Consider the following 26,408-nt stretch of genomic DNA (forward strand, 5'->3'; position numbering starts at 1 on the left):
GAAAAAGTAGGGACAAAAAACCCCCAAAAAACAAACACATGCAAAAAGCCTCTCAGGATCCTTATACAAATTTTGAAAGCGTGCATCTTTTGATAACATTTTAAATTCCTATAGCTGTATGAAAGGAAAACATGTGCGACATTAAATGACTACTTTCCCAACTTTACAGAACTTATGACGGTAGAGATCTTTGACCATCATAATAGGCATCATTGTATAATGCTTCTTTGCAATTTTTTCACTCTGTCTTATTTATAATCATAGGTCAGTATTGTCACCTCAAATTTTTTTGAATATTTTTATATACTTCATCACCCGTGCTATTAAAATATATATATATATATATATATATATATATATATATTAGACCGACTATTTCCTTAAAAAAAAAAGGGGGCCATGTAGCATCAAGAGTTATAGATTTCGCTATGAAAGGAAAACATTTCATTTTTTTTAATAAATTTTCTCTTTATTGAATTTTCAAAATGATTACAAAACATTTTATATCTTTGCACAGAAATATATCAGAAAACAACAAATATAAGCGATCAACAGATCGATTCACATATTAAAAGAAAAAGAAATATCCTTTTTTATATAGTTCACTAATCTATTGAGAAGGGGGCGGATGTAACAAAGGGAAGCAAAATTACATAAGAAAGGTATCTAAAGAAATTGCCAATAGCTTGCTCTATTCAATCCCTTTTTTAATCAGCTAAGATATTGGACTATTGGTGATGATGCTCTAATCAACCGATTCTGGGAGTTAAGCCACGTCTTGAGGTGTTCAGGGGTTAAGAAAATGTAGGTATTGTTGTTAAATTTTACCACACATCTGCATGGATATCTAAGCTGATAATTTGCACCCAGCAGCCTTGTCTCCTGCCCGAGTGCTAAAAACCTCCTCCTCTCCTGCGAGGCTTTCGCCAGATCTGGAAAGATCTGCTCGAACTGGCCCATAAATTGGGTACCCATGTTTGGAAATAATTCCTCATAATTAGACCCATATCATTTTCATATATGAAAGAAATTAACAAGATGGCTCGCTCCACAATTCCCATTCCCGATGATTCTATAAGATCGGGAATATCTTCTGATGAAATATGAAGAATTTCAGTCAGATATTTACGCAAGGTAACCCTTGGTAACACTCATTACCTTGGGGAAGTTCAACAATCTTAAATTTAGTCGCCTGAGACAATTTTCCAGGAGCTCAGGTTTTTTTTTATTTAAAGTACAATCTTGAATCGTTGTCACTTGTACTTTCTGAATATCCTTTATTTGCGATTCTATCTGGTGTATTTTATCCCCTTGTTCAGACAATTTTAAATTGTGGTCTTCTGTCACCATCTCTAAATGTGTGGTGATTTGAGTAACTTGAGCCATAGCTCCATGGATAACCAAATTTTGCTGGGCCAAAAGCTCCCGGAGCGAGTCCAAAGTGACCACAGCTGGTTTAGCCGGGACTGCGAACTCTTGTTGGTTTCCTTGTAACATTCTCACAGAGACTGGCCCAACATCGTTTGAGGAAACAGAATATTTTTTACACCATTATAAGAAGTAAGTTCCATATCCCGGACCAACCTTGCAGTTGCAGTTTCTCCATGCTCTAGTGTTTCTCCTCCCGACGCTTCACCCGCCGCTGCTCCCTCCAAGGATCCCAATGAGCACTGTAGCCTTGCGGGATTCAACGCAATTTCTCGTGGGAGTGTTGAGGATATTGCCAGAGGTAACCTTAGCGTCGAAGGGCTCAGTGATAACTCCCCAGGCGATATGGCGGCTTCCTTGCTGTTTTTGCCAGCGGGGACTGGCTTCTCCTGAATCTGAGAGAATTGAGCGCACTCGATGATAGTTTTTTGTCCCGCAGGGAGAGAGGGTGTTGAGGGAAAACCCCTCATTCTCCCTTTTCTTTTTGGAGGCATAACTCTCTAAGAAATAGCTTGAAAAATAGCAATAGAAGTGGGAGCTCCGAGATGCGCTACTAGCAAGCAGCCATCTTAACTCTGCCCCCCTGGAAAAAAATTCTAAAGAAAAAGGGCCAGATTTTCGTATCTACGCCCGATTTTATAACATGTGCGCACAGCCGTGCACATGTTATAAAATCTGCGGTCAGCGCACGCAAGGGGGTGCAGACTTGTGCACCTTGCACATGCTGAGCCCTAGGGGACCCCGATGGCTTTCCTTGTTCCCCCCCCCCCCCACCTTCCCCTAACCCGCCCCCCAGCCCTACCTAAATCCCCCCTACCTTTATATATTTTTTTTTTTTATTTACACCTGCCTCTGGGCAGGCGTAGGTTGCGCACGCCGGCTGAGTGCCAGCGCGCGATCCCCCAGCATGGCTACTGTGCCGGAGGCCTCGGATCCGCCCCCGCCCCACCCCCAAACCGCACTGCCCCTTTTTTTCAAACCCCAGGACATGCGCGCTTCGCCAGGCCTATGCAAAATAGGCTCGGCACACGCAGGAGGAGTTTAAAAGGGTTATGTGCATACATTACGCGCGTAACCCTTTTAAAATCCGCCCCAAAATGTGCAAGTAAAAGCACTATCATGCTACTTTGCCTAGAACCCAGGGCTAAATTTAAGAATTATGAAAAGTCCGAAGGTGCTTTTTGCACAAGATTTGGCTTCCAAAAATGTGGTACATCTGCTTCTGCCATCCCACAAACAAGAGCAGGATCAGAGCTTGGCAGCCCCTGTGGTTGAGGCAATAGTGCTGCAGCAGCAGCTGACAGATTCAAGTCTGCAGTCACGCAAGGCTGAAGCATGCGGCAGAGGCCGTGCTCGAGCCTGGGCACAGAGGAAAGCGGGCTAGTGCTATGGAGCCGACTCCTGACAGCCACAGTGCAGCGCCGAGGGAGGGGCCTGGAGCAGACGTCCCTCCAGTCCACTAGGTCAGTGTGGCTACCTGAGCCACCTGGGCATGTCTTCTAGTAGAGAGGGAAGGGGCAGTGTCCAAAAAGGAAGCCCAGCTTCTTGAGATGACTTCTAAAATGCTACTGGACATATGCAGCGCTGTAGAGATACGCATGAGACAGTCCCTCTTCCATGGAGCTTACAATCTAGTCAAGACAAAGGACTATGGGAAGTGTATTTATGGCAGCAAAGTGGTTAGGATTGTACATTTTTACAAGACTACAGCTGCCAATTTAGATTACTGAATATAACAGAAATGACTGTTTTCATTGCTAGATTATTTAAATATATTTTCCTTTGAAGAACTGCCATACTGGGTCACATCAAAAGGTCCATTTAGCACAATGTCCTTGTCGCTGAGTCACAGTAGCGAGCAGTGGTGCACGAACTAGTCTTCAGGGAAACCCTCCCAGTCAGTCAGCTACTCAGGGTGTCCCTAATGATCAGGGATCTATCCAAATGCATAGGAAGTGGTGCCTGCCACTGACTGGAAAGGGGAGGGGGGAAACTCCTTTTCTCCCTGAAGACTTAATTTGATCTCCAGTGGCTTAGAGAAAAGGTATAAGACACAGTGTAGGTGTAGAATTGTCCACGCATTTGCCCATCCTGTCAGTTTATAGCCATCATGGTTTAGGGATAGACTGAAGCCAGGGTGACGTCTCCGATCAGGGAACATACCCTGTCATTGGTCTTCCATAAGGCACAGACCCTGTCGTCTGCCCCTTGAAGTATTAAATGAAACACTGCTGAAAAAATAATAGCAACCAAATGATGCTGTCTTTATTATAAACTATGACAAAAGAGCCGAACAGCAGCATACGTTTCTTTATTGTACTGGGAAAGTCTCAGTGTATCAGAATATACATTACTAGTGAGATTAGGGAGGAAACTGTAGCTTTAAAAGTCTTCCTGAATTTTGGTCTTGAAGGGGCTATAAGTTATTTGCTGGGCTGCACTGCGCACAAGAGGTCAACATCTACTATTACACGAAGCAAGGAAGGAAACAGCATGTTCAGAATCCAATGAGCCAGGTTATCTAAACATTCATCCTTATAAAAAAAAAAATCCAAAAAGGCTTTCTGTGTTTTATACACACGATTTCTTCTGAGACAGGTTTATCTTATCGCCAAGACTAAGAGCCATTCCCTGAAAGAAAAAACAAAACAAAACAAAACCCACTGAATATGCTTCATGCCTGGTGTAGCCTGTTCTGATAACACAGTGCAATTTACTGGTTAGCAGTTCAACACAGAAAACTAGCAAGACCCACAGATACAGTGCAGACCTAGGCGGTTGAAATACTTTCACTGTTAAATGCGTACCTGCTGGTGGTTGAATCACAAGGCTTCCTGATGCAGGGATACTGATCTGGTGCTGGCTTTCCTGAAGCCTTGTTTTTTACCTGTTGAGCTGATTTTAACTGAAATAAGCAGGACTATAGGTACCACAATGGCACTGTGGATGCAAATTCTAAAGTCTTTCTGCAGAAACTCTAGATTATGAAAAATACAGAACTGGTTCTATTGTACAGCTCTGATAATAAGACCTGCCTTCTCTAGCTTTTACAGTTCTAAATTTTACTTGCAGGAAAAGTAAAGAGCTGAGCATGACAGTGACTACAGATGACATTGTTATTGATGACTGCAGCCCTTACTGTGCTAAGGTTTCCCTGCTCTTAATGGGAAAAATGTGGTTATACCTGAGAATTTCATTTCCTCAAGTCTAACCAGACCAGTCCAGACACTTGGGTTATACTCCCCAGCCAGCAGATGGAGGCAGAGAACTAAAGGCTCGCTAACGTCACCCATTATAAAGTCCCGTGCTGCACTCAGCCTGCCAGTATTCTATATAAAAGCTAATCAAGAAATAAACAACATTCCCCAGTGCCTTCCAGGAAACAAAAAAATGAAAGAACATTCACAACAGAACTTGAGTAGACCTGTAAAATATTCACCTCTATGGATGCAGATTGTGTCTCCAGAAAGAAACCCTTGCAGATCACCTTGCAGTATCCCCTTGAAAGAACACACTCAGAAATCTCAGAGAAACAAGGAGATTAGTAGTTTGGGAGAACTCTGGACTGGTATGGCTGGATTCAAGGAAGGGAAATTATGAGGCAAGACCAAATTTCTCCTTCCTCATAATCCAGCCAGACCAGTCCAGAGGCATGGGATGTCCCAAGCTACTACTCAGTCAGGTGGGAAACTGCTAAACCTGCTTGTAAGATAGCTGAACCAAATAAAGCATCTTCTTCAGAAATGATAATGCTTCGCAAAAGAATGCAGAGAAGACCATGCTGCTGTTCTGCAAATCTTAGATGGAAACGCTAAACAAAGCTCCACCCACGACATCGCCTGTGCTCTGGTTGAATGTGCTTTCACGCTTCGAGGTAGGAAAGATAACTAGCTACATAAACAGCCCCAATAATCTCCTTAATTCAATGGGCTAGGATTCCCTAGATGCTGCCTCTCCATTCCTAGGACCACTAAACAAAACTAAGAGATGATTCGACTTTCTGAACTTATTTGTCACCTTCAAATAACATAGCAAAATCCTTTGGCTATCCAGAAGATGCAACTACTAAAACATTTCCTTATACACCTCCTTCTGAAAGTATTGAAAAAACAGACCACTTGACTGAGGTGAAACACTAACTACCTTTGGGAGAAAAGAAGCCACCATACAGATAGAAACTGCCCCCTTTTGAAAAGGTCAAGAAAGGTTCTCTGCATGACGACACTTGAATTTCGGAAATACTTCTTGCCAAACAAATTGTAACTATAAACACAGCCTTTAGATTGATAAGTTTGAAAGAAGCCTCCTTCAAAGGCTCAAATTTATCACTATTAAGGAATCTGAGTATGAAGTTTGGATACCAGGCTGGAACGATTGCCCAGAATGTGTTTAAATGCTTTAAGGAAACAAGAAACGTTCGAATGAGCTGCCAACAATGTACCTTGGAAAACGTTCATAAAAACAAGCAATTGCTATCCATACCTTCAAAGAATTGAGAGCCCTTATTCAAACCAGTCTGCAGGAATTCCAAAATAGAAGGGATCGAGGCCCTCCTAGGCAAAAAAAATCTTTAAACAGCAATCCTCAAATATCCCCGATATTCATGTACACCAAGGAAGAAGAGTTTTTCTAGTTCTCAGAAGCACTTTCACCACTGCCTGGGAATATCCCTTAAGTAAACATGCCCTCTAAGGGCCATGTCTTAAGACAAAATCAAGATGGATCTTCATGAACTAATGGACCCTTCACCAACAGCCCCTTGGATTGTGGAAACTGCAATGGGCTCCCCTCCAACATGCACATTAGCTCCATATATCAGGGACATCTGGGCCAATCTGGAGCTATCAGGATAACCAGACCCCTGTGACCTGAAATCCTCTGCAATGTCCTGCCTATTAATGGCCAAGAAGAAAATAAAGGAGCCCTCCCCCAGCCATTGCTTAATCTGGGCATCCACTCCCAGGACCCAAACTCCATACTTTGGCTGAAGGCAGAAACGTGAGCATTTTTTGTGGGAAGCTATCATATATATCACTGGCTCTTCCATTTATTCACTATCAATGAAAATGCTTCCTTTGTGAGGAACCATTCCCCCATGTCTAAGACATTTGACTGAGAAATTCTGCCTGCACATTTTCCACTCTCGCTATGTAAGAGGCTGAGAGCCCACTGCATCAAGAGAAACCACCTGAGCAATCTGCCAGCTCTTGGTTCTGCCTTGACGATTCACACAGGACAGCACTGTCGAATTATCGGGTAAGATCCATACGGCCTGACCTTCCAGAAGCAAGGCAAAATGCAAGAGTGCCAACCTGATTGCTCTCATCTCCAAATAAATGAGTGATTGACCACCTGGCCTCTTGTACTGACCAGGTTTCCCTGCGCTATTGGATCCTGACAATTAGGCTCCCCAACCAAGAAGACTGCATCAGTGGTTAGCACTACCCACATTGATTCCAAATCCACACCGATTTCCAAACACTAGCCTCCAAGCTCAACCATGTCTGGCCTCTTCCTGTAATACCAACCTGTTGGTAAAGTTGAGACTGAAAGAACACCTGGACAGCAAAATCCTCTGCCAGGGTCTCATGTGAGCCTTTAATCAATGTACCAGCTTCAATGTCGTCACCATTGACCTGAGAACCTAGAAATACCTCCAGATCATTAGAAACTGTGAACTCAAGAGTCTCACCTGCTCCTGCAACTTTCAAATCCTTTCCTTCATTAGATGACCCCAACTTGTCTTCATGTCAAACAATGCTCCCAGATGTTCCAGAGTCTGGGATGGAGCTAACCTACTTTATTCATTACCCATTCCAGCTCCTGAAGTCAATGAATCACTTATTTATTTTATTTAAAATATTTATATTCCACCTATAATGGCATATGCTAAGTGGACTGCAAGAGCATAAAGACATTCTACAATAAAAACCATAAAAAAAATTTGATTTTAACAAAAAACTGCTTACAAATCAGAGGTTCATATTCAAATTACACTAAACAGTTAAACAATAAAAATATTAAACTATCATTCCACTGTAACAGAAAGGCTTCTTGAAAAAGGATAGCTTTGAATTTTTTTCAAAAAGCCTTTAAACTCTGTTATGGATTTAATTTCATCTGTGAGAGAATTCCATAATTTAGGGTCAATTATAGAAATGGCATGACTGCAAACTTCCTCTAGATTGACTTCACAGCATTTTTTAACATTACCTAGTATAAAGGCGGTCTAACGTACACACCAGGCCGGAATATATTCTTTTAAACTTGCCTTCATGTTCTAATTTTGCTTGTATCAACCAATCATTCAGATATGGGTAAACAAGAATATCTTCCTGACGAAGGGCTGCTGCCCACCATCACCATCACCTTGCTAAAAGGTCCCTGGAGGTGTGGTTAGACCAAAGGGAAGGGCTCAAAACGGAAAGTGCTGACCTAGCGCTGCAAAATGCATACACTTCTGATGCTCCTCCCTTAGCTTTACTGAACTATCACAGACTTCAGTTTCCATTTTGAAACGAGTGATCTTCTGAGTTCTGTTCACTTGCTTGCGATACAGAATGGGACAAAAAGTACCTTCCTTCTTTGGAACCACAAAATAAATGGCGTTTATTCTGAGACCTTTCTGCAATGCTGGAACAGGGACTAAGCCGATCTAGTTTACGTCCTACCACTTCCCTCTTTTGAGCAGATAAACAAGAGGAAATCATAAACATATTGATACAGGATGGAAAAATTCCAGAAATCATTGATCCAATGTAATTTGTACCCATCTCCAGTGGAAGGCAGACAAGCGCCTATTTCCTGTGTTGTAGCTTGGGTCCTCACACCTTCAATGAAGAACCTAAGCAGTAATTGCTACATCAGCACTAGAGTCCTTGGAATCTCTTTTATTAGCACAAAAGGGCTGAAACCTACTTGGACATTGGCTATCTTGAAGATTTTCCCTCACTTCTGTTCCTGGTATCCCAATAGCAGCTTCTAGAAGACATGAAGTGTGAAGTCCCTTTGGTATATCCTCCAGAAACCTGAGAACCTATGACTGTCCTAAAGCCTTTATAAACTTCTCCAAATTGCCCTCAAAGATACAAACTCCTTTAAAAGGGAACTTCACTAACTGAGTTTCGGAAATAGCATCTGCCGAACAGTTGCGCAGCCACAAACACCTGGCTGCCACCCCGGAAGCCATTTTCCTGGCAAACAGTACTGTAAGATGCATCCACTAGAAATGCTGCTCCAGGCTCCATTCAGGTCACTTCCTCTAGAACAGCAACGGCTCTTTCCAAGGAACTCTCTTGGATATGCTGCACCAAGCGAAGCCTGGCCCCAGCTACTATCGTCTATCCCGAGAATCTTTAAGAGAAGCACCACCACCTTCTACAGGGATCATAGCTCTCCAGTCACCATGCATCCACTCTGAGAATCTTTAGCTTTTCTTTTTCTCTTTCACTTAGAGGACAAAGCCTCCCCTAAAGATAGCTCCCAGGGAATCACACACTGCTGAAATCAGCTCAAGAATCAATTTCGGCAAGGGAAAAGCCTTAGGAGATTTACACAGCCCCACCATGACTGGATCCCTCTGGGGACTCCACTTCCTCCTCTCTTTCTTCAGCAATATTCAAAATCCTTAAGGATTGAGAAATTAGTGACGAAAGCTCCTCATTATAAAACAGACATACCACAGGGCTGTCGACCTCCTCCGTGGAGGCATACTCCCCCTCTTCCAGCTCACTCTTGCTCCCACTAAGTTTAGACTTCCCTAAATCTCCCATAGAAGCCTCATAAGCAGAATACAAGACATCATCCAAATTCCTAGACCTCTTCTTTCCAGATCCCTAAGGGAAGGAACCTGCAAGGAGGAAGAGGCAACAGTGGCTCCCAGAGCTGCAGACTGTCCAAGGCAAAAAGCTGGTTAAGACATTCTAACAACCTCTCTGATAATAAGGATCAGGCTGATGCAGACAACTGTTCCTGCAAATTAGAAGCAGAGTCTAATGCACTGCAGAAGCCAGACCCTGCCCCCCCCAGGCTACTGAAATTAGCTCCAATGCCACAAGAGCAAGGGAAACAGTGCCCCTGTCCAAGCCATGGTAGCAATTGCATCAGCAGGAACTGGTTGGCCCAACAAATCTACAGAAGTGGTTCCCCCAAAACACCAGCTCCAGGTGCCCATCTCTCTCTCTCCTCCTTGCAGGGATTACACAGTTCTCCCACCCCCAACAAGGCCAGATGCGTAGCACAGAGCAGAGACTTTTTCATGCCCTTGCGCTGCCATTTCCACTCAATCTGGACCTCAGGAAAAAAACAAAAGCACCAGTAAGAACCTGTTCTTGAAGAAACCAGCTCCTAAAAAAAAAAAAAAAAAAAAGCGAAGCTACCATTGAAGAAAGATTTAGCTCAGTCTCGTTGCCTCCTTTTATTTTTTTGTCATTAGTTTGTTTTTTTTTAAGCTTACCCAGTACAAACAAGAGAAGAGGGGCAACAGAGACAAACACACACACCTCGGAGGAGAGACTATGGAAAAAGAGAGAAACCAAGCCCCCCTTTTCCCACACCACCCAAGAGAGAGAAGAGGGGAGGGGGAGAGAGGGAAAGGGTACTCATCGCACACCTGCACAGACCCGGTTCCCCAAGGAAGTCCCCTGACCGTAAGGCTAGGTTCCACTAGGGGAGGGAGTCAAACTTTCAGCCAGGAGTAGCTCAACCGGGGAAGGAAGTCTATAACTTATGACCACAGTAACTAGCCAAAACCACACTTATCAGATCTCACAGTACAGGATGTGTTTGCCCAATATCTGCTGGAGACAGAGAATACTGGCAGGCTGAATGTAGCACAGGACCCTATAACGAATGATGTCAGTGAGACTAATTCTTTGTCTCCATCTGCTGGCTGGATGGTGAGGAAACATTTCTTTCTAGAACCAAATTCAAAATGTAAATGGGTTATGAAAACCTGCACTAAGCAAAGCTAATGAACCAAATTAATCTCAGTGCTAACGGCATAGTATTTTCTGTATTGCTTCATACAATAAACAAATGACAAGGTCATCCATATGAGTCCATCTGCTCTTTTTCCAAGAAAACAGTAGAGGTTTGTCATTACTTTGAAAAATTCCAGTTTGATTTTACACAAATAATAAGCAGACAAAATAGAGGGAAAAGCATGAGTGCTCTCCTGCAAGGTCCCAGTTATAAGTAGTATTAAACAACCCTACTTATCAATGTCAGGGGTTAACAGTTTGGCCTGAGGCGAAGGCAGAGGCTATGAAGATCCCACCCTCTGGAAATCTGTCACTTCTAGCCAGAAGTAAAGTGCTCTTGATGCCTCAGGCCAAGCCTTGATTCACCACAAGAAGCTGGATTTAAAGCTCCTGCAGATCATACTTTACCTACTTCTGGTCTATGTCTACCAGGCTCAACTGAGCAACAGGTTCAGGGATACGATTACAGGGAACAACAGACTTTCCAGCTTATTTTAGGCAGATTTTCTTTCCTTGAACTTAAAAAAAGTGACTTTCCAAAGCATATTCAATGTATTGATGACAATGAACAGCAAGGCGGTGGAGGGAGTAATTACCTGACTCTTTGCACGGATTCGTATATGGCCAGTAACAGGAGCATCTGGTCCAAGGTGAATTGGCTTCTCAATGCTGACATTTGCAAGTGCATCCTCTCCAAATATGGAACGTGCATACAGATTGGCAGCCATAAAACCACAGTAACCAGAAAGCGCCTAAAAAGAGAACACATTTAACAAAGGAAAATCGTTCTTGAATAGACATCGTTTGATGAAGTATTCAATGGAGCAGCTTCAAATTATCCAAAACATCCACCTATAAAACACAATTTAGCTCCTGGAGCTCTTATTAAAATGGTACAGATTCTCAGAAATCATCTGTCTAAGAGACCTTCATACACGGAAGCCATTGCTTGCTTCCCTCCTATTACTACAGGTCCCCATTATAATGGCTGATCTCACAACAGGTTGGTTTTTTTTGTTAGTTTGTTACAATTAAAAGTGTTTATATGTTATCTGATTTGTAAAGTACTTATCCAAAATGAATGTCTTTCTTATTTTTTGTATTTATTTATTTAGAGCTTTTTTATACCAACATTCATGATACCAATCATATATCGGTTTACAAGGAACAATGGTGCAATAACTAACATCAACATGAACATTAGGCAAAACGTGAAAAAAGTTACAATAAAACAGGGGCACTCGAACTGGGAGGAGGAAGAGCCAGAGGCATGGGTAACTCAGAAATAAATAATATCTGGTCATAACATGTACGCAGGACTGAATACTATCAAATATATAAATAATATCTTCTTGCCCATAACCTGACAGTTCTGTGTTTCAATAACATCTGCCTCAGGGGTGCCAGTGATATTCAGGTCTAAACCAGGTCTTGCACTGATTTTGGATATTTACTTTCGCAATCAGGTGTCATATAAACTCTTAATTACAACAAAACAACATAAAACGACAAGACTATTGTGAGACCAATCATTATTAATGGGGAACCATTGTAATAGTAAGAAATCAAACAATGGCTCTCATAAATCTAAGCTTTCTTAGATGGATGATTTATGAGTATCATACCATTTATAGGAGCTAAATTGTGTTATATAGGTGGAGCCTGTTTTGGATAATGGAGAAATTACTTATCTGATAATTTCCTTTTCCTACTATAGATAGATGCTCCCCTGCCAGCAGAAGGAGACTGAGTCAGGTTTCAATGCTGATATCACCCTAGATCACGTGCGGACAGTTCCGGTCCTCGAGGGCCACAAACCAGTCTGGTTTTCAGGATATCCCTAATGAATATGCATGAGACGCGGGAAGACGAAAAGGCCAGCCACGGGTGCAACAGCTTCTTTTAGCACTGCTACCGTTCCCACTGGGCTTGAACCTGCTGATAGCCCGGCGGCAACGGCAGCAGGGAAGAAAGAGCAGCGGGAGAGACCGGGAGCACGCGACACACCAGCCGGTGCTTGACGACACACTGGTTGAGAAGCGCTGCACTACAGCATGCACAAAGGCGCCCCCAAGATGGCATTGCCACAACCTACCCATGCAGTGTGCCAAGCCTAAAGCAGGCCCTAGCCCACCGGGGGGGGGAGGGGGGGCCGCACAACCCGTTCGGAAGCCCCCTTAACCCAACAGGATCAGGAACAACGATGGTTCGGTGCGCCGAGTGAGAAGTCTTACCGAAACCCCTCCAAATGTCTGAATCAGGAGGTAATCCTCTTCTGTCTCTTTTTTTTGTTAAACTTACCTGGGCTTAGCACTTACTGGCAGAGCACAGAGACTGTTTCCGGCTGTGGGGGAAGAGGACTTTGGCCATCACCACCGCACCCAGCTTCCTGCACCCGCTGCCTTTCAGCTGCTTCAGCAAAGGCCACGCGGGAACCGGCAACCGGACCAAGGCACAGCTCTGAGGGATCTCGGAAATCACCTGAGGAATTCTCAACTGGGGGAGGGACCTTTAGGTATCACCGCAGGAGAGCGGGGCTCAATTTCTTCTTCCAAAGAATACAGCGATCCCCATAGGGAGAAGTATGTCCGCCATCTGCTAGAGACTGAGAGATACTGAAGGGCTGAGGTCACTGTAGGGGTGTATGAGGGAGACATCAGCTTTGAAACCTGACTCAGTCTCCTGGCCGGGGAGCATAACCCATTGGTCCTGAGTCCATCTGGCTACACACTAGAAGCATTGATTTTGTCCCACAGCTTCACATTTGATGGATTTAGCCTTGTATTATGTAAGCACAAGAAGCTGCATTCTCAGGGCGCAAAGGATTGCTTTAGTACCACAGTTAATCAAATGTTTAGTCTCCCCACAGCCACTGGAAGATGTAGTCAGCCTCTTCTTGCACTATGACAAAAGGCTTTTACGTGAAAATGGATTTGCTCAACAGGAAAGGAGAACTGGAACTTGACTTATGAAAGAAACCATGCTGACCAACCCCTCTGTGTGATTTTTTTTTATAAAGACAGATTGGTCAGATTTGCACTGGGTGTCAACCATTATGCAGCTAGTGCAAGCTGTACATAGAAAGCCCGCTGTAAGAGAGGTGAACTCTTACTCAACTTCTGATGGGACAGAAGCACAGAGTCCCATTTCTCGAAGCAGAACGTTTCTACGCTTTCATTGAGCTTGATGACCTACAGCTAGGTATGGCAGCCTGGGCTCAAAGCAGTGACGATGCACAGATCCAGCGCCATCTCTTGCAGTGCAAGCCACTACAGAGAACAGATTTTCTCAACATGCTGAGCTGCTGCGTACGATGGCAAAATACATTCTTACTTGAATTTCTGCTAAATAAAAGAACAAGGACAGAATGAATGAATAATTAAAAAAAAAAAAAATCCTCACCTTCTCTGGAGTGAGGCACTTCATGTTGGTCGACTTTAGAATGTGCTGCAGGTATTCATTCAGGTCTGTGATATTTGTGTTGACGGTCACCTTCCAATTAACAAAGATAAAAGCAACAACACAGCAAGTTATACCAAAACCTTGCTGTCTTTTGTGTGAACATCGTGCTCAACAGGTACTGAACATGCAGTGTACACACCTGAGGAGCAGCACTGGAAATGGCTCACTTGTACCTACGTAGCTACCCAACAAAGCAATTGTAATGCAAGATAGGGCTGTGCATGGAATATGTTCTCTCTTCAGGTGGGGCTTTTCTTTGTGTTTTGATTCATTCCATGTTTCATTTACTCAGCCAAAATAAATGAACATTAAATTAAATTAAAAAAAAAAAAAATGCTGCCCCCCCCCATAGCGCCTCTCTTCCCAGCACCAAAACAGCAAACTGAACGCCTCCCTCATCCCTGCAGGGACCTTTTCCCCTCCCCCCCTGGCCCCACCCTTTTCAGAGGTCCCTTAATCCATTTCCTGGGGCCTGTAAAGTGTTTAATAAACAGTAAAAAAAAAAAAAAAAAAAGAGGAACGATCTCAGTAGCTTCTGCCCCGTTGGGTCCCATTTCAAAAATGGCAGCTGTCGGCTGGGAGGCCAGCAACGTTTTGTTGAGCTGCGGATCCTGTAACACTTCATAATCAGGAAGATTATTTTCTTATAAAAGACAACTCAACACTATAATAGTGCAGCGAGCACGGACACACTCATTATGAACAGGATGCGACTTGGGATCGCCTCAGATGTAGGATGCCACACAGGAAAAGGCGCCGAGTGCTCCACAAAGTACATACTTTGTTTTCCCATTCGAATTCAGCCCACATTTGGCGGAACTCTGTGTCCGTGCAAGAAGCAGGCTGGATGTAGTCCATGATGTCAATGTGAATGTCGCTCAGAACCACACAGTTTCTATCACTTGCTGCTCCCGACACGTCGTACACTGAAGAGAGAACGTAGGAATAAGCCACATCTAGAATTCAAAACTGCCTTTTTTTTTATCATAAAATGTCACACCTGAAATATTTAAGCGATAATTCGGATGCACAGGTCATTTAAATGCAGTGAGCACCACGTGCACAAGTTACTGAGCTCCCTCCCAAAGAAGACATAGTACGTGCTCTGTGCAGCATGCTTGTATTTTTTTGTTTTATGTTGCCCATGCATGCAATCTGCTCCTCTCTTCCCTCTCCCTATCAAGTTTTCCTGCCATTTAGATCTTTGTAGCAATGGCTACAGGAAGAAAGTGGCAGGGGGCTGCTCAGCAAATTTTCATCCAAGGGTGGCCCATCTGGCCCTCTCAATGATTTGAAATGTCCAATGTGGTCCTTCTCGTGACTTGTTTGGGGACCCCTGATACAGAGCTAGAATTATAAAATGATACTACTAAATTGCCAATCCCTTGCTTTGTACTCCCTTTCCCCAGAAGACACATCTGACAATGCACAGGGATCCTCAGCTGGCCAAGCTCTGGAGGGAAGTACCTCTCACTTGTTCTTTTGTCAGCAGGGGCTGTTGCAATTGCCTTCACTTCCTCCCTCAGCTCGAGCGAGTCAGGTCTGCACTGTACCTAAGCCCTGTCTTAAACAGGAGTCTCTGTACCATGGACTTGGTTTTCTAAGAACAGGAGCAAGTTTCCCAATGATTAGCATATAAGAATATAAGAACATGCCATACTGGATCAGACCAAGGGTCCATCAAGCCCAGCATCCTGTTTCCAACAGAGGCCAATCCAGGCCATAAGAACATGGCAAGTACCCAAAAAAACTAAGTCCATTCCATGTTATCGTTGTCAGTAATAGCAGTGGCTATTTTCTAAGTCAACTTAATTAATAGCAGGTAATGGACTTCTCCTCCAAGAACTTATCCAATCCTTTTTTAAACCCAGCTACACTATCTGCACTAACCACATCCTCTGGCAACAAATTCCAGAGTTTAATTGTGCGTTGGAACACTGGAAACTTATGCCTGGTATTCCAACCACCAGATTGCTCACAAACTGTGGAGTAGCAGCTGAGAAATGGGGAAGACAGGCTTCTGCCACTGACACTCCTCGTGACCTTAGAAAGTCATTTTTCACCCCCCACTGCCCCAGATACAAACTTATGAATACATTTTCCAAGGAGTTACGCACGCAAGTAGCTTATATTCGCATACAGGCTATTTTATAAACATCAAAAGTATGTGTGTATTTATCTGTGCAATTAAAAAAAAAAAAAAAAAAAAAAAAGGAGTAATCTAGGACCAAGAAGTGCACATTTAAGTTGTTATTTTAAGAGATTTACGCAAATACATTAGGCAACTTATTTGAGCAATTTTACATCTGCTAATAGCACAACTGATACCAATTTTTGGTTGAGAGGTCTGGATGACCTGGAAGGAGTTCAGAATGAAATAATAGAAGGGTCTCTGTGAACTGGAGATGGACCGGATGAACTGGTAGTGGTATTAGCAAATTTCAAGTATGCGTGCATATTTTAAAATATACCTACTTCCGTGTATAATTCAGGGTTTTAGGTGTGCAAGTTATATTTCTTTCATACGTACAATACACACCCATATGTTTATAAATTAGGTAGAGAGAGTAAGCACTTTCAATGCATTGCAAATATTTGTTAGGGGGAGGAAGATATAGGCATACTTTAGAATCTGCTGCAAACTGGATATGCACAGATTATACAACACTATAGCAGACCTCCACGCTCTCATACACGCATGTATATGGGGCCCTGCGGAGACCTTTGAAAGTTATCCTTTTAGAGGGCAGGTCCCCTCTGGGGCAGGGAGAAAACCTACTGTACTTGAATAAAACCCAACCTGAGTGACCAACGAAAAGGCAAGAACTAAAATCGAAATAAATCCAACTAACCATTCCACGCAGCTTTGAATTGTTGCTGCTATTCAATCGAGTGCAGCAGTGTGACAGTTTTAGTCAAGCTGCTATCCTGCAAAATCTCCAAACACGTACACAATAAACAAGGTACAACAGGGCAAGCCAGTTGGCTTCGTCCTAGTGCACTCGCTTCTTGCCATGGCAACTCCCTCAACTGGCATTAGTCCACGCACACGCTGCTCCTACAGTGTAAACCAGACAGCCCACATACGTCCTGCCAACTGTCTGAAGTGCTCTGTTTTGCCATTAGCATTGCCCCATAGGGCTGCTTTATAATAGTGGTAATTCTTACCAGTATCATAATGGTCTGGATTTCACCTTGAGAACATTTCTAACCCTCCAGCGTTCGCAGCCAATAAACTATCACCTGCCCTCTGACTCCTGAGGGAGGCGAAGAGATGGGGATATTTCCCTCTCTAGCACAGGAAGAGAGAACTCTCCATCTCGCTCTCTCACTACCTACCAGGGCAGGTTATTCATTCATGCCAAATTTAAACTGCCGCTTGTAAACTGGCTTTGCATTCACAAACTCAAAAAGAAAAAAAAACAAAAAAAAACAAACGTTAATTTAGCAAGTTGACTTGTCCAGTTTACAGTTTCTTTCAATCTGCTCTGGCCCACTGAAAAATCAGTTACTTACCGATATTACCAAAAATGATGCCATTTTCTGTGGAAGCCACCTTAACGTTGGCCTTAATGTTAGCAAAGTCGTGTGGCGCAAGAGTCAAAGGAGATGGTTTCTCCACAAGTTTCAAATCACCTGTTAACATAAAAAAAACAAACCTCTTAGAGCAAAATGGATGCCTCTCCGAAGATAGATAACCCTGCAATATACAGCATCTGTTCTGAGAGCGTTACTTTTAACCTGTCATGTACCTTTTTAAGCTTTCATATAGATGAGCCCTACAACAATACGAAAAACCATTTTTAAAGGTATTGGCTAACAAAAATAAAATGGATGACCATCTTTAACCTCTTGGGAGTACTATAATGATATTGGGAGGGCTTACCTGTGATGGCTACAATCAGACTTCAGGATAATCTCTTCCCGACAGAGTTTTAAAAATACAAGAATAGCCTTAAATTTCTATACAAAAGGAAAAAGCATGGAAAAAGGTAATGATACCCTTTGGTATGAGTGATGTAAGAAATCCTATTGAAAAACAATATATATAGCAGGTAATTGTGTTCAGTGCTCCAGATCTTTTCCCTCCAACACCTTGCCTGTAATTTTAGGATGCGGCAGGGCTCTATTAGCTTGTCTCAAGCAGTAGCTTGCTCCATGCTCATCCTGTGCAACAGATCGCTTCTCACCTAGGGTGGCCAGCTCTAGTGTGCAGTTCTGCAACGTGTCGCTTGTCTGGTTTACCACAAGGACATCCAAGACAATATCATACTGGTTGACATGAACGTAGGCTTCGGCATAGACTGGGTCCGAGAAACCTGTCAACTGGGTAACCTGACAGAAAACACACACAAGCCCGATAAAATAACAGTTGGACAATTCTGAACACAATGGGAGAAAGATTCAGACATGTAATACAACAAAATGAAATTTTTTTTTTTTTTTTTAAATGGAAATCGCCTCAACCCCAGGAACAGGGCAAGACTGCAGGGTTTGCACCACCTCCATCTGCTAGAGACAGAGAAATACTGAGGGGATGCAGGTGGCACACCAGATTAAGAGAGGGTGCCCTTCAAGTTTTTCTCTGTCTCCATCTGCTGGAAGGGAGGCATAACCCACGGTCTGGACTGATCCGGGTACGTACAGGGAAAAGTAAAATACTGATCTCAGTATAATCACACATTTAGATTTTATTTTCTTTTTTAAGTGTCCGACCCTTTTCTTTCTCAGAACAAATCACCCAGTGCTGGTAGTCCCCTTACCAGCTGACAGCTAGGAGAGTAGACTCATCTAGCTACTCCTGAACCAGCGGGGCACTCTGTCACGGCCATCGCCCTCCCTATCCTGCCTCAAATGCAGCACATTTCTGGAGAAGTGACTCAGACACAAGCTAAAGCAGAGGACTGGCCGGTTTTGCTGCATAGGGCATCACACAGCCATCTACTCAAATCAGAGACAATCTGCTGTGCTGTGGCAGAGACCAGCACTAGTAAACGGGAGGCAAAGTGAGCATGCTTCAAATATCACTATTTTGTTCTGTTACTTCCCCCAAACAATTGTCATTTACAGTATCTATTCCAGTTTCACTGCACACTGATATTTAACAGTTTTGTAGCTTTGGCATTTTTCACCTGCATTCCTAACCAATATAGCGTGTCCCAGTTTTACTGCAACCAAGAAAGGTAACCATTTCCACAGTACTGTCGCAAATAGTGAACTGCCCTTCCAGACTTAGCTGCTTCAAGCTGATGGATCCTGAGCTCCCCCATCTTTAGCATTAATGAAAAATCTTCCAGTACAGCACATCAACATAATTAGTTGACTTGCACGCACTGCTCATAAAAACAAGAAGTAAAACCCCATGGCTAATGCTCAGCTCTCATTAAGGTTCATAGTTCATTGCCTTGTATCATGCGCAACAGAATGATTTACAGAAACACATCTTCGCAGTAAAACTGCTGTGCATTTCCCCTCTACCTTGTTCAGTTTAGATGCAAGGGGATCAGCTGCCTCCTTCCTCTGTGTCGTACCCATCGCTGCAAGCAGGCTCAGCTGAAACTGGTCTTCCTTGGACGTCATTTCATTTTTAGCAGTCAGCTGCATGAAGGAGATGGGATCGTCCGGCTGCACCGTCACGTTCCTTTTCTCAGACTCTTTCTGCTTGACATAAAGAGGAAAGTCTAGCTTTAACAAATGGATACTGTGCTTTCATTTAATTTATGCATTTGTGTTTAATTTAAAATTTTATATTCCTCTTTGCCAATCTGCTCAGTGTGAATTACATCAAAATCTAAAATGAGTCCATCCTAGCTTATACATAAAACACATAACTCCTTATAAGCAAAGTATCCCCTCCTCCGATTTCACCTAAGCAATAACATTTTTTTCTCAAATCCATATGTACCTAATCAGTTTTGAAGTGCCAAAAAGCAGCATTTAAATCAAATAAAAAATAGATCTTATTGGTTAATATTCCACGTTTTCAGGTACTTCAAAGTGGATTACATTCAGGTACTGTAGGTATTTTATCACCCAGCTGTAAGCAGGAAAAGACCTCCGAGTTGAGCCTACCTAAACCACCATAGCTTGAATAGAACTCAATAATTCAGTCACAGGTCTAAAACAAGTTCCTATTCAATTTTATTTAGGTTCAACTCAGAGGTCTTTCCCGCCTTACAGCTCTTTGATTACATAATTGTAAACACACTGGGCTCCAATAGATTTTGCTGTGTGTGGTAATTCATATATTTGGGGTCCTTATGCCTTGGTTTTTTTTGGTAGAACCTAAGAGATTCCATGCTGAGTCAGACTAAAGGTCCATTGTGCCCCCCCGCATCCTGTTTGGGTCTCAGGTACCCTACAGAACCCAAAGACCAGATCAGGTCCTTGTTGCTGACTCCCAGAGATAACAGATGGCTTTCCCAAATCTCCCCGTCTAAACTCAGCCATATTAGATGCCGTGACCACATCCTCCAGCAACAAATTCCACAGCCTGCGTGAGAAAAATATTTTCTCCGATTTGTTTTACATCTGCTAGCTTCATGGAGTGTCCCCTAGTCCTAGTACTATCTAAAATAGAGGATAACTGTTCCACCCCACTCATGATTTTATACATCTGTTATATCCCTTCTCAGTTACCTCTTTGCCCTGTTTAGCTTCTCTTCATAAGGGAGCCGTTCCATTCCCTTTATCATTTTTGGTGCCTCTCTCTGTACCTTTTGTAGTTCTGCTTTATCTTTTCAGAGGTGGAGGGGTGACCAGAACTACACCCAGTACTTAAACTGCAACACATCTTGTTTATGAATAAATAATTTCTTTCCTAAACTAGAGTACACTTAAAAAGGAGCCATTGGCACAATGGTGCAGATTGAAGAAATGTTTCAGGAGGTGCACTGCAGATCCTGCTTCACAAGCCAGGACAGGTGCTAGCGAGGTGATGACTGGGACAGTTTTACCGGCAGTTTCTCACAGCGAGGTCCCGTTTTCGTTGCATTAGCCATTACTGCCTGCCTAATAACCCTGGTTGCATCCTATGGGGGTAATTCTGTAAGCAGCCCACAGAAGAAAGTCAGAAAGTACATGAATAACATTTTTCAAGCTGAATTTCTGTATGCATGTTTGCTTTGAAAATCTGTACACAATTACAACCTGAGAACATTTAAGCGCATACTTTTGCTAGTCCAAACCCCCAGGAACGCCTGTACTCAGTCCGGGTAAAGTTACGCTCATACAGAACCTACATGGGAAAAGTTTACCCTCATATTCAATGAGCAATTTTACAAGCAGCCGTTTCTATGGGTAAAGTGCTGTTTTACCCATGGAAATGCCTTTGAAAGTTACCCTCTATTCAGAATATCTACCCTACCATTTAAACTTTAATTATTGCGGGTAGAATGGATTATCCTTCCAGGCACTGAAGAGCAAGCTGAACTAAGAATTTAGATTTTGTGTGCTGACGTAATAAGATATGAAAGAGCTATTGTGGCAGCAGATCTGAGGACCTCCGATAGCCTCCAATATTTATTTTAGCATGTTCCATTTAGAAATGTTCCTTATTTGTCCATGGGTTATACACTGTGCTGTTGTACTAAGTTATATGCTGATGGCTGATCTGGGAATGTGCAGGGAAAGGCTGGATACAGGTTTTCTTTTTTCGCTTCATTTGACCTTTTCTCTACAAATGGCCATGCACTTAATTGCTGTGAGTTTTTCTTGCTAAACAAACATGTGATTTAAGAAAACAGCTTGTTTCTCATGTCGTCAACAGGAACTGTCGTCATCACAGGATGGACACGTCAGTGTTTGCTACCTCTCACCTTCTGAGAAAGCTTCTCCTCCTCCAATTTAGCAGACAGCATCTGGGAGAGGGACTGCCGGCATTCCTTGTTGAAAATGTCACTCATCAGAGGAGAGCACTCAGACAAAACCTTGAGACACAGCGAGATACGGTCTACGTCGTCGTCCGTAATTGGCTTCTTGGGAAGAGAAGACTTGCCCAGATGAAGAATGGTAGCCATGAGTAGCATAGCCTCAGCAACAAAGGACTACAAAGGAGAAACAGATAAAAAGGCACGCTCTTTATTTTAACATTTGCAGTTTCAAAGAATCTGAAAATATAACTCTTGTAAAACAAAAGGGCTGTTTTGGGTGCCATTAAACAATGAGAACTGAAAGCTTATAGCCATTAAGTGTTTGGGGACTCTGGATTTTGTGTGCATGCTTATTTGAAATTAAAAGCACAAAAAAAAATAAAAATAAATAAATTAGGGTCTTATAATTGCTGTTAAATCCATGTGGACTGGAATCCTCTCATCTGATCCATAACAACTGGAACCTGCTCACGTTACCATCTGTATCAATAATCTACTTGCCAGTACTTACAGAAATACACATCTAGACTCTAAAATCAGCAGAGAAGGCACTCTCTTTGGCACCGCTAGCACTAGTGTGAATGTGAGAGGACAAGATTGTATCCAACATAACCGGAGGCTGGAACACAAACCCATCTGGAGATACCAATGCCAGAAAGATCTCTCTCTCTCTGTCTACAATAAACAGGCCAGAGCCAAAACAGGTCCAATTTATTCTCAATCAAGACACAGCAGCATTCAAACTACTAAGTACATTTCAGATTTCTTACGTTTTGCTTCTTCTTATCCTGAATAAGGGCCACATAGCGTAAAGCAATCTTTGTCAAAGTTGTAGAGAGGGCGGCAGCAACGAAAAAGTCCCCTTCCAGCAGAAATCCGCGCAGTGGAGGTCTAAAGCAACGAAAAAAAACAAAAGACCTTGTGGTAATGCAATGCAGCTTCAGTTTCTGGACGGTACCGAAGAGGTGACTGCCCGGGGCTGAACAGACATGTCCGTTTGTTGGGACATTCAGAAACGCCAGTACTGTGCCAGAGAGGCTGATTCATGCCCCTAAACAACTTAGCACTTTGATAGCTTTCATCATATTTCAGACGTGAAAAGAGAGAGAGGAATACAGGAGCAAGAAGCCAAGGGAAGGACTACAGGCTTCAAGTGGAAACAAAAAAGTCAGCAAAACAGGAAGCAGGAATGGAAAGCAAAATGTACAACAGAGGGGTTTTGAAAAAGAAAAAAAAAAGGAGAAAGTAGTAGAGAACATAAAACTTTTCAGAGGACACAAAAGGTTGTCAATTAAGAGAGAATGTTCTTCAAATCAATGTCAATTTTCCTGCAAATTTTAGCCCTAGCATGGGCAGCGTTTTTAAAGAGGGGGCTAGCAACATTTATGGCCAAATAACAGACCTTCTCCAAGAAAGCTTTACAGGGGAAAGGCTCTTTTGGAATAAGGACTAATATACGGCCTGAGCAGTGTTTCGAAAACCCACTTCCCTACTGATCCGATGAGACAGCCCCAGGGATCAGGAAGTGTCATTTTCTTCAGCCCCAGTTGGGACCTGAGAGGCATTGGTGGAGACTATTTTGCCCCAGTCAAGGTCTGCAGCAGGGTGAGAGATGAGGCAGGGGGACAAGAGTGGAGAGGATCACACTTTCGTTTAAAAAAAAAAAAAAAAAAGTGCTGCATATGTCCAGGCAGACAAAGACCAAATGGTTCTTCTCTCTGCGTTTGCAGTAGAGAGGAGCAGCAGCTGCCTAATGGTTAGAGCAGCGGGCTTGGAACCAGGGTTCAAATCCCACTTTATCTTCCACTGCCTCAGGTACAAAATTAGATTGTGAGCCCTTGGGGATGGGGAAATACCTACAGTACCTGAATGTAATCCACTCTGAAGTGCCAGAAAGCAGAATATAGATAAATCAATGTTACAATTTGTAAACCCATTCAGCATCTTTCTCCCCAACACCATCACTCAATACCTGTCTTCCTCCTTTTTGGCAGGCCTGGAACTGCTGAGTGCGCTCTGAGTAGCATAAGTGCCCATCTCGGTCACTAGTTTCTGAGCTGGACCCACAGTTACCTCCTCTTCAGTTTTCAACTCACCAGATTCTCTCTTTATTTCAGTCTCCACTATTGGAATCTGAGGGAAAAAAAGGCCAAAGGGTATCAAAAACGTTTCTCGCTCTTTCAATTTTAATTCGGTCAGATCCGGCTGAACCAGATGTGTTGGGGAATTCAATTGTTATTAAGCCAAATATTCAGAAGGAAAAAAAAAAGATAATGCTATAAACATTAAAAAGCAGATCATCAACTGGGTGTCACCCACTCAGATGCTCCGAGTAAAAAGCCTTTGCAGGGTAATCGGATTTGACCGTAAATAACTCGTATGTAAAGGCTGTGACCATAGTTACATTTCATCATCTCAAAAGAAAGAGGACCACTATCTCTCAAAGCCTCCCCCATCACTTAATTAAAAAAAACCAATTTAAAAACTTAATTTACAACATCTACGCAATACATAAGTCTATTCTGAACTGCACTGCATCTTCAAACAGTCTGGTCTGTGTTAGAAATTGCAAAAGGGGGGGGGGGGAGAAAGAAGAAAAGTCTGTCTTTTTGCAATTGATCCCAAAATTTGCAACAGAGTAGACACCCTGGAAGGCACGGAAAATATGTAAAGCTCAAGGAATGGTTTAGGATTAAATATTAGCTGACGAACTCTTAAAAAAAAAAAAAAAAAAGTAAAATGCAAGGTCATGCATCTGGGTTGCAAAAACCCAAGGGAGCGATATAGTACAGGGGGTGAAGTCCTTGAGCACAAAACAAGAGTGAGATCTAATAATGATCATATTCGATGATCCTAAGGTGGCCAAACAAGCTAGACTGGAAACTTGGGCATCCAAATGGCAGATGAAATTTAATGTGGATAAGTGCAAGGTGATGCATATAGGGAAAAATAACCCATGCTATAATTACACAATGTTGGGTTCCATATTAGGTGCTACAACCCAAGAAAGAGATCTAGGCGTCATAGTGGATAACACATTGAAATCGTCGGTTCAGTGTGCTGCGGCAGTCAAAAAAGCAAACAATGTTGGGAATTATTAGAAAGGGAATGGTGAATAAAACGGAAAATGTCATAAAGCCTCTGTATCGCTCCATGGTGAGACCGCACCTTGAATACTGTGTACAATTCTGGTCGCTGCATCTCAAAAAAGATATAATTGCGATGGAGAAGGTCCAGAGAAGGGCTACCAAAATGATAAGGGGAATGGAACAACTCCCCTATGAGGAAAGACTAAAGAGGTTAGGGCTTTTCAGCTTGGAGAAGAGACGACTGAGGGGGGATATGATAGAGGTGTTTAAAATCATGAGAGGTCTAGAACGGGTAGATGTGAATCGGTTATTTACTCTTTCGGATAGTAGAAAGACTAGGGGGCACTCCATGAAGTTAGCATGGGGCACATTTAAAACTAATCGGAGAAAGTTCTTTTTTACTCAACGCACAATTAAACTCTGGAATTTGTTGCCAGAGAATGTGGTTCGTGCAGTTAGTATAGCTGTGTTTAAAAAAGGATTGGATAAGTTCTTGGGGGAGAAGTCCATTACCTGCTGTTAAGTTCACTTAGAGAATAGCCACTGCCATTGGCAATGGTTGCATGGAATGGACTTAGTTTTTGGGTACTTGCCAGGTTCTTGTGGCCTGGATTGGCCACTGTTGGAAACAGGATGCTGGGCTTGATGGACCCTTGGTCTGACCCAGTATGGCATTTTCTTATGTTCTTAAGGCCGCTTGGGTACATAGCTCTCCAACAAGGGGTCATGGGATTGAGGGTACAAGGAGTAAAATCAGGTACAATATAAAGAGAAAAAAAGTTTCTTTATGGAGAGGGTGGTGGAAGCATAGAACAGCCTCCCTGCGGAGGTGGTGGAGATGGAGACCGTGTCAGAGTTCAAGAAAGGAAGCTGGGCTTGATGGACCCAGCATGGCATTTCTTACGGGACAAGCACAGAGGGTCTCCGAGGGAGAGAAAGGGACCATAGAAGTTAAGTGGGAGGTTATGATGGGCAAAATGGACTGGCCGCATGACCTATATCCGCTGCCATGTTTTAGGTTTCTAAACCTTAATAGTGTACGCAAGTCTGTGAAACACACGGTCTAAATAAGGTGCACCCAAGCAGGGACTTTCTGAAGTAAGAGGAGACACTGTGAAGTGTAATTGTGAAGCTAAACTCCACCAAAGATTGGGCAGCACTTGCTGGGTCAGTGCATCCCCTTCCCTATGGAACTGAGCCGCCTGCCTAATGGAGGAAGAGTCAACATCCAGAGCTGGGGCGGCCAAAGGAACAGAGCTGGATCCATCAGCCAGTTTGCGTTCGCTTGCTTAAAATTTCAATTTACAATTTCCTTTCTAATGTTTACACAATTGTAAGAAATGTGCCAAACACTCCAAGGGACAAGGCACAACAAAACAAAACATGAGGCGAGAAACACAAAAGGCCTCTTATGCTTCCGCCAGGCCCCGCTGAGCTGCAGTAACTAACGTGATTTCAGGATTATTAGTCTTTCACAGGACATAATGCCCTGGTTTCGGACCTGATAACCAGAATATCGGAAGACAAGAATTGCAAGAAGAAGGTCCCACTATTTTGTGTTTCTCCTTCTACTAGCT

General features: G+C 43.0%; 1 protein-coding gene across 1 annotated transcript in view; it reads right to left on the reverse strand.

The window, feature by feature from the left end:
- Positions 1 to 3,671: 3,671 nt before the first annotated feature.
- The window catches only part of COPB1 (coatomer protein complex subunit beta 1), a 44,891-nt gene continuing 22,154 nt past the window's right edge, over positions 3,672 to 26,408 (reverse strand). Inside the window, exons 13-22 of the mRNA XM_029582482.1 lie at positions 23,715 to 23,875; positions 22,513 to 22,633; positions 21,689 to 21,916; positions 19,350 to 19,529; positions 18,062 to 18,206; positions 17,388 to 17,507; positions 14,652 to 14,797; positions 13,812 to 13,901; positions 11,006 to 11,161; positions 3,672 to 4,059 (exon numbers count right to left, since the gene is read on the reverse strand). Coding sequence (XP_029438342.1) covers positions 4,000 to 4,059; positions 11,006 to 11,161; positions 13,812 to 13,901; positions 14,652 to 14,797; positions 17,388 to 17,507; positions 18,062 to 18,206; positions 19,350 to 19,529; positions 21,689 to 21,916; positions 22,513 to 22,633; positions 23,715 to 23,875 — 1,407 coding nt within the window. The 3' untranslated portion in view covers positions 3,672 to 3,999. The remainder of the gene's footprint in view (positions 4,060 to 11,005; positions 11,162 to 13,811; positions 13,902 to 14,651; positions 14,798 to 17,387; positions 17,508 to 18,061; positions 18,207 to 19,349; positions 19,530 to 21,688; positions 21,917 to 22,512; positions 22,634 to 23,714; positions 23,876 to 26,408) is intronic.

Source organism: Rhinatrema bivittatum, chromosome 17, assembly GCF_901001135.1.
Source record: "Rhinatrema bivittatum chromosome 17, aRhiBiv1.1, whole genome shotgun sequence".
Classification (NCBI taxonomy): Eukaryota; Metazoa; Chordata; class Amphibia; order Gymnophiona; family Rhinatrematidae; genus Rhinatrema; species Rhinatrema bivittatum.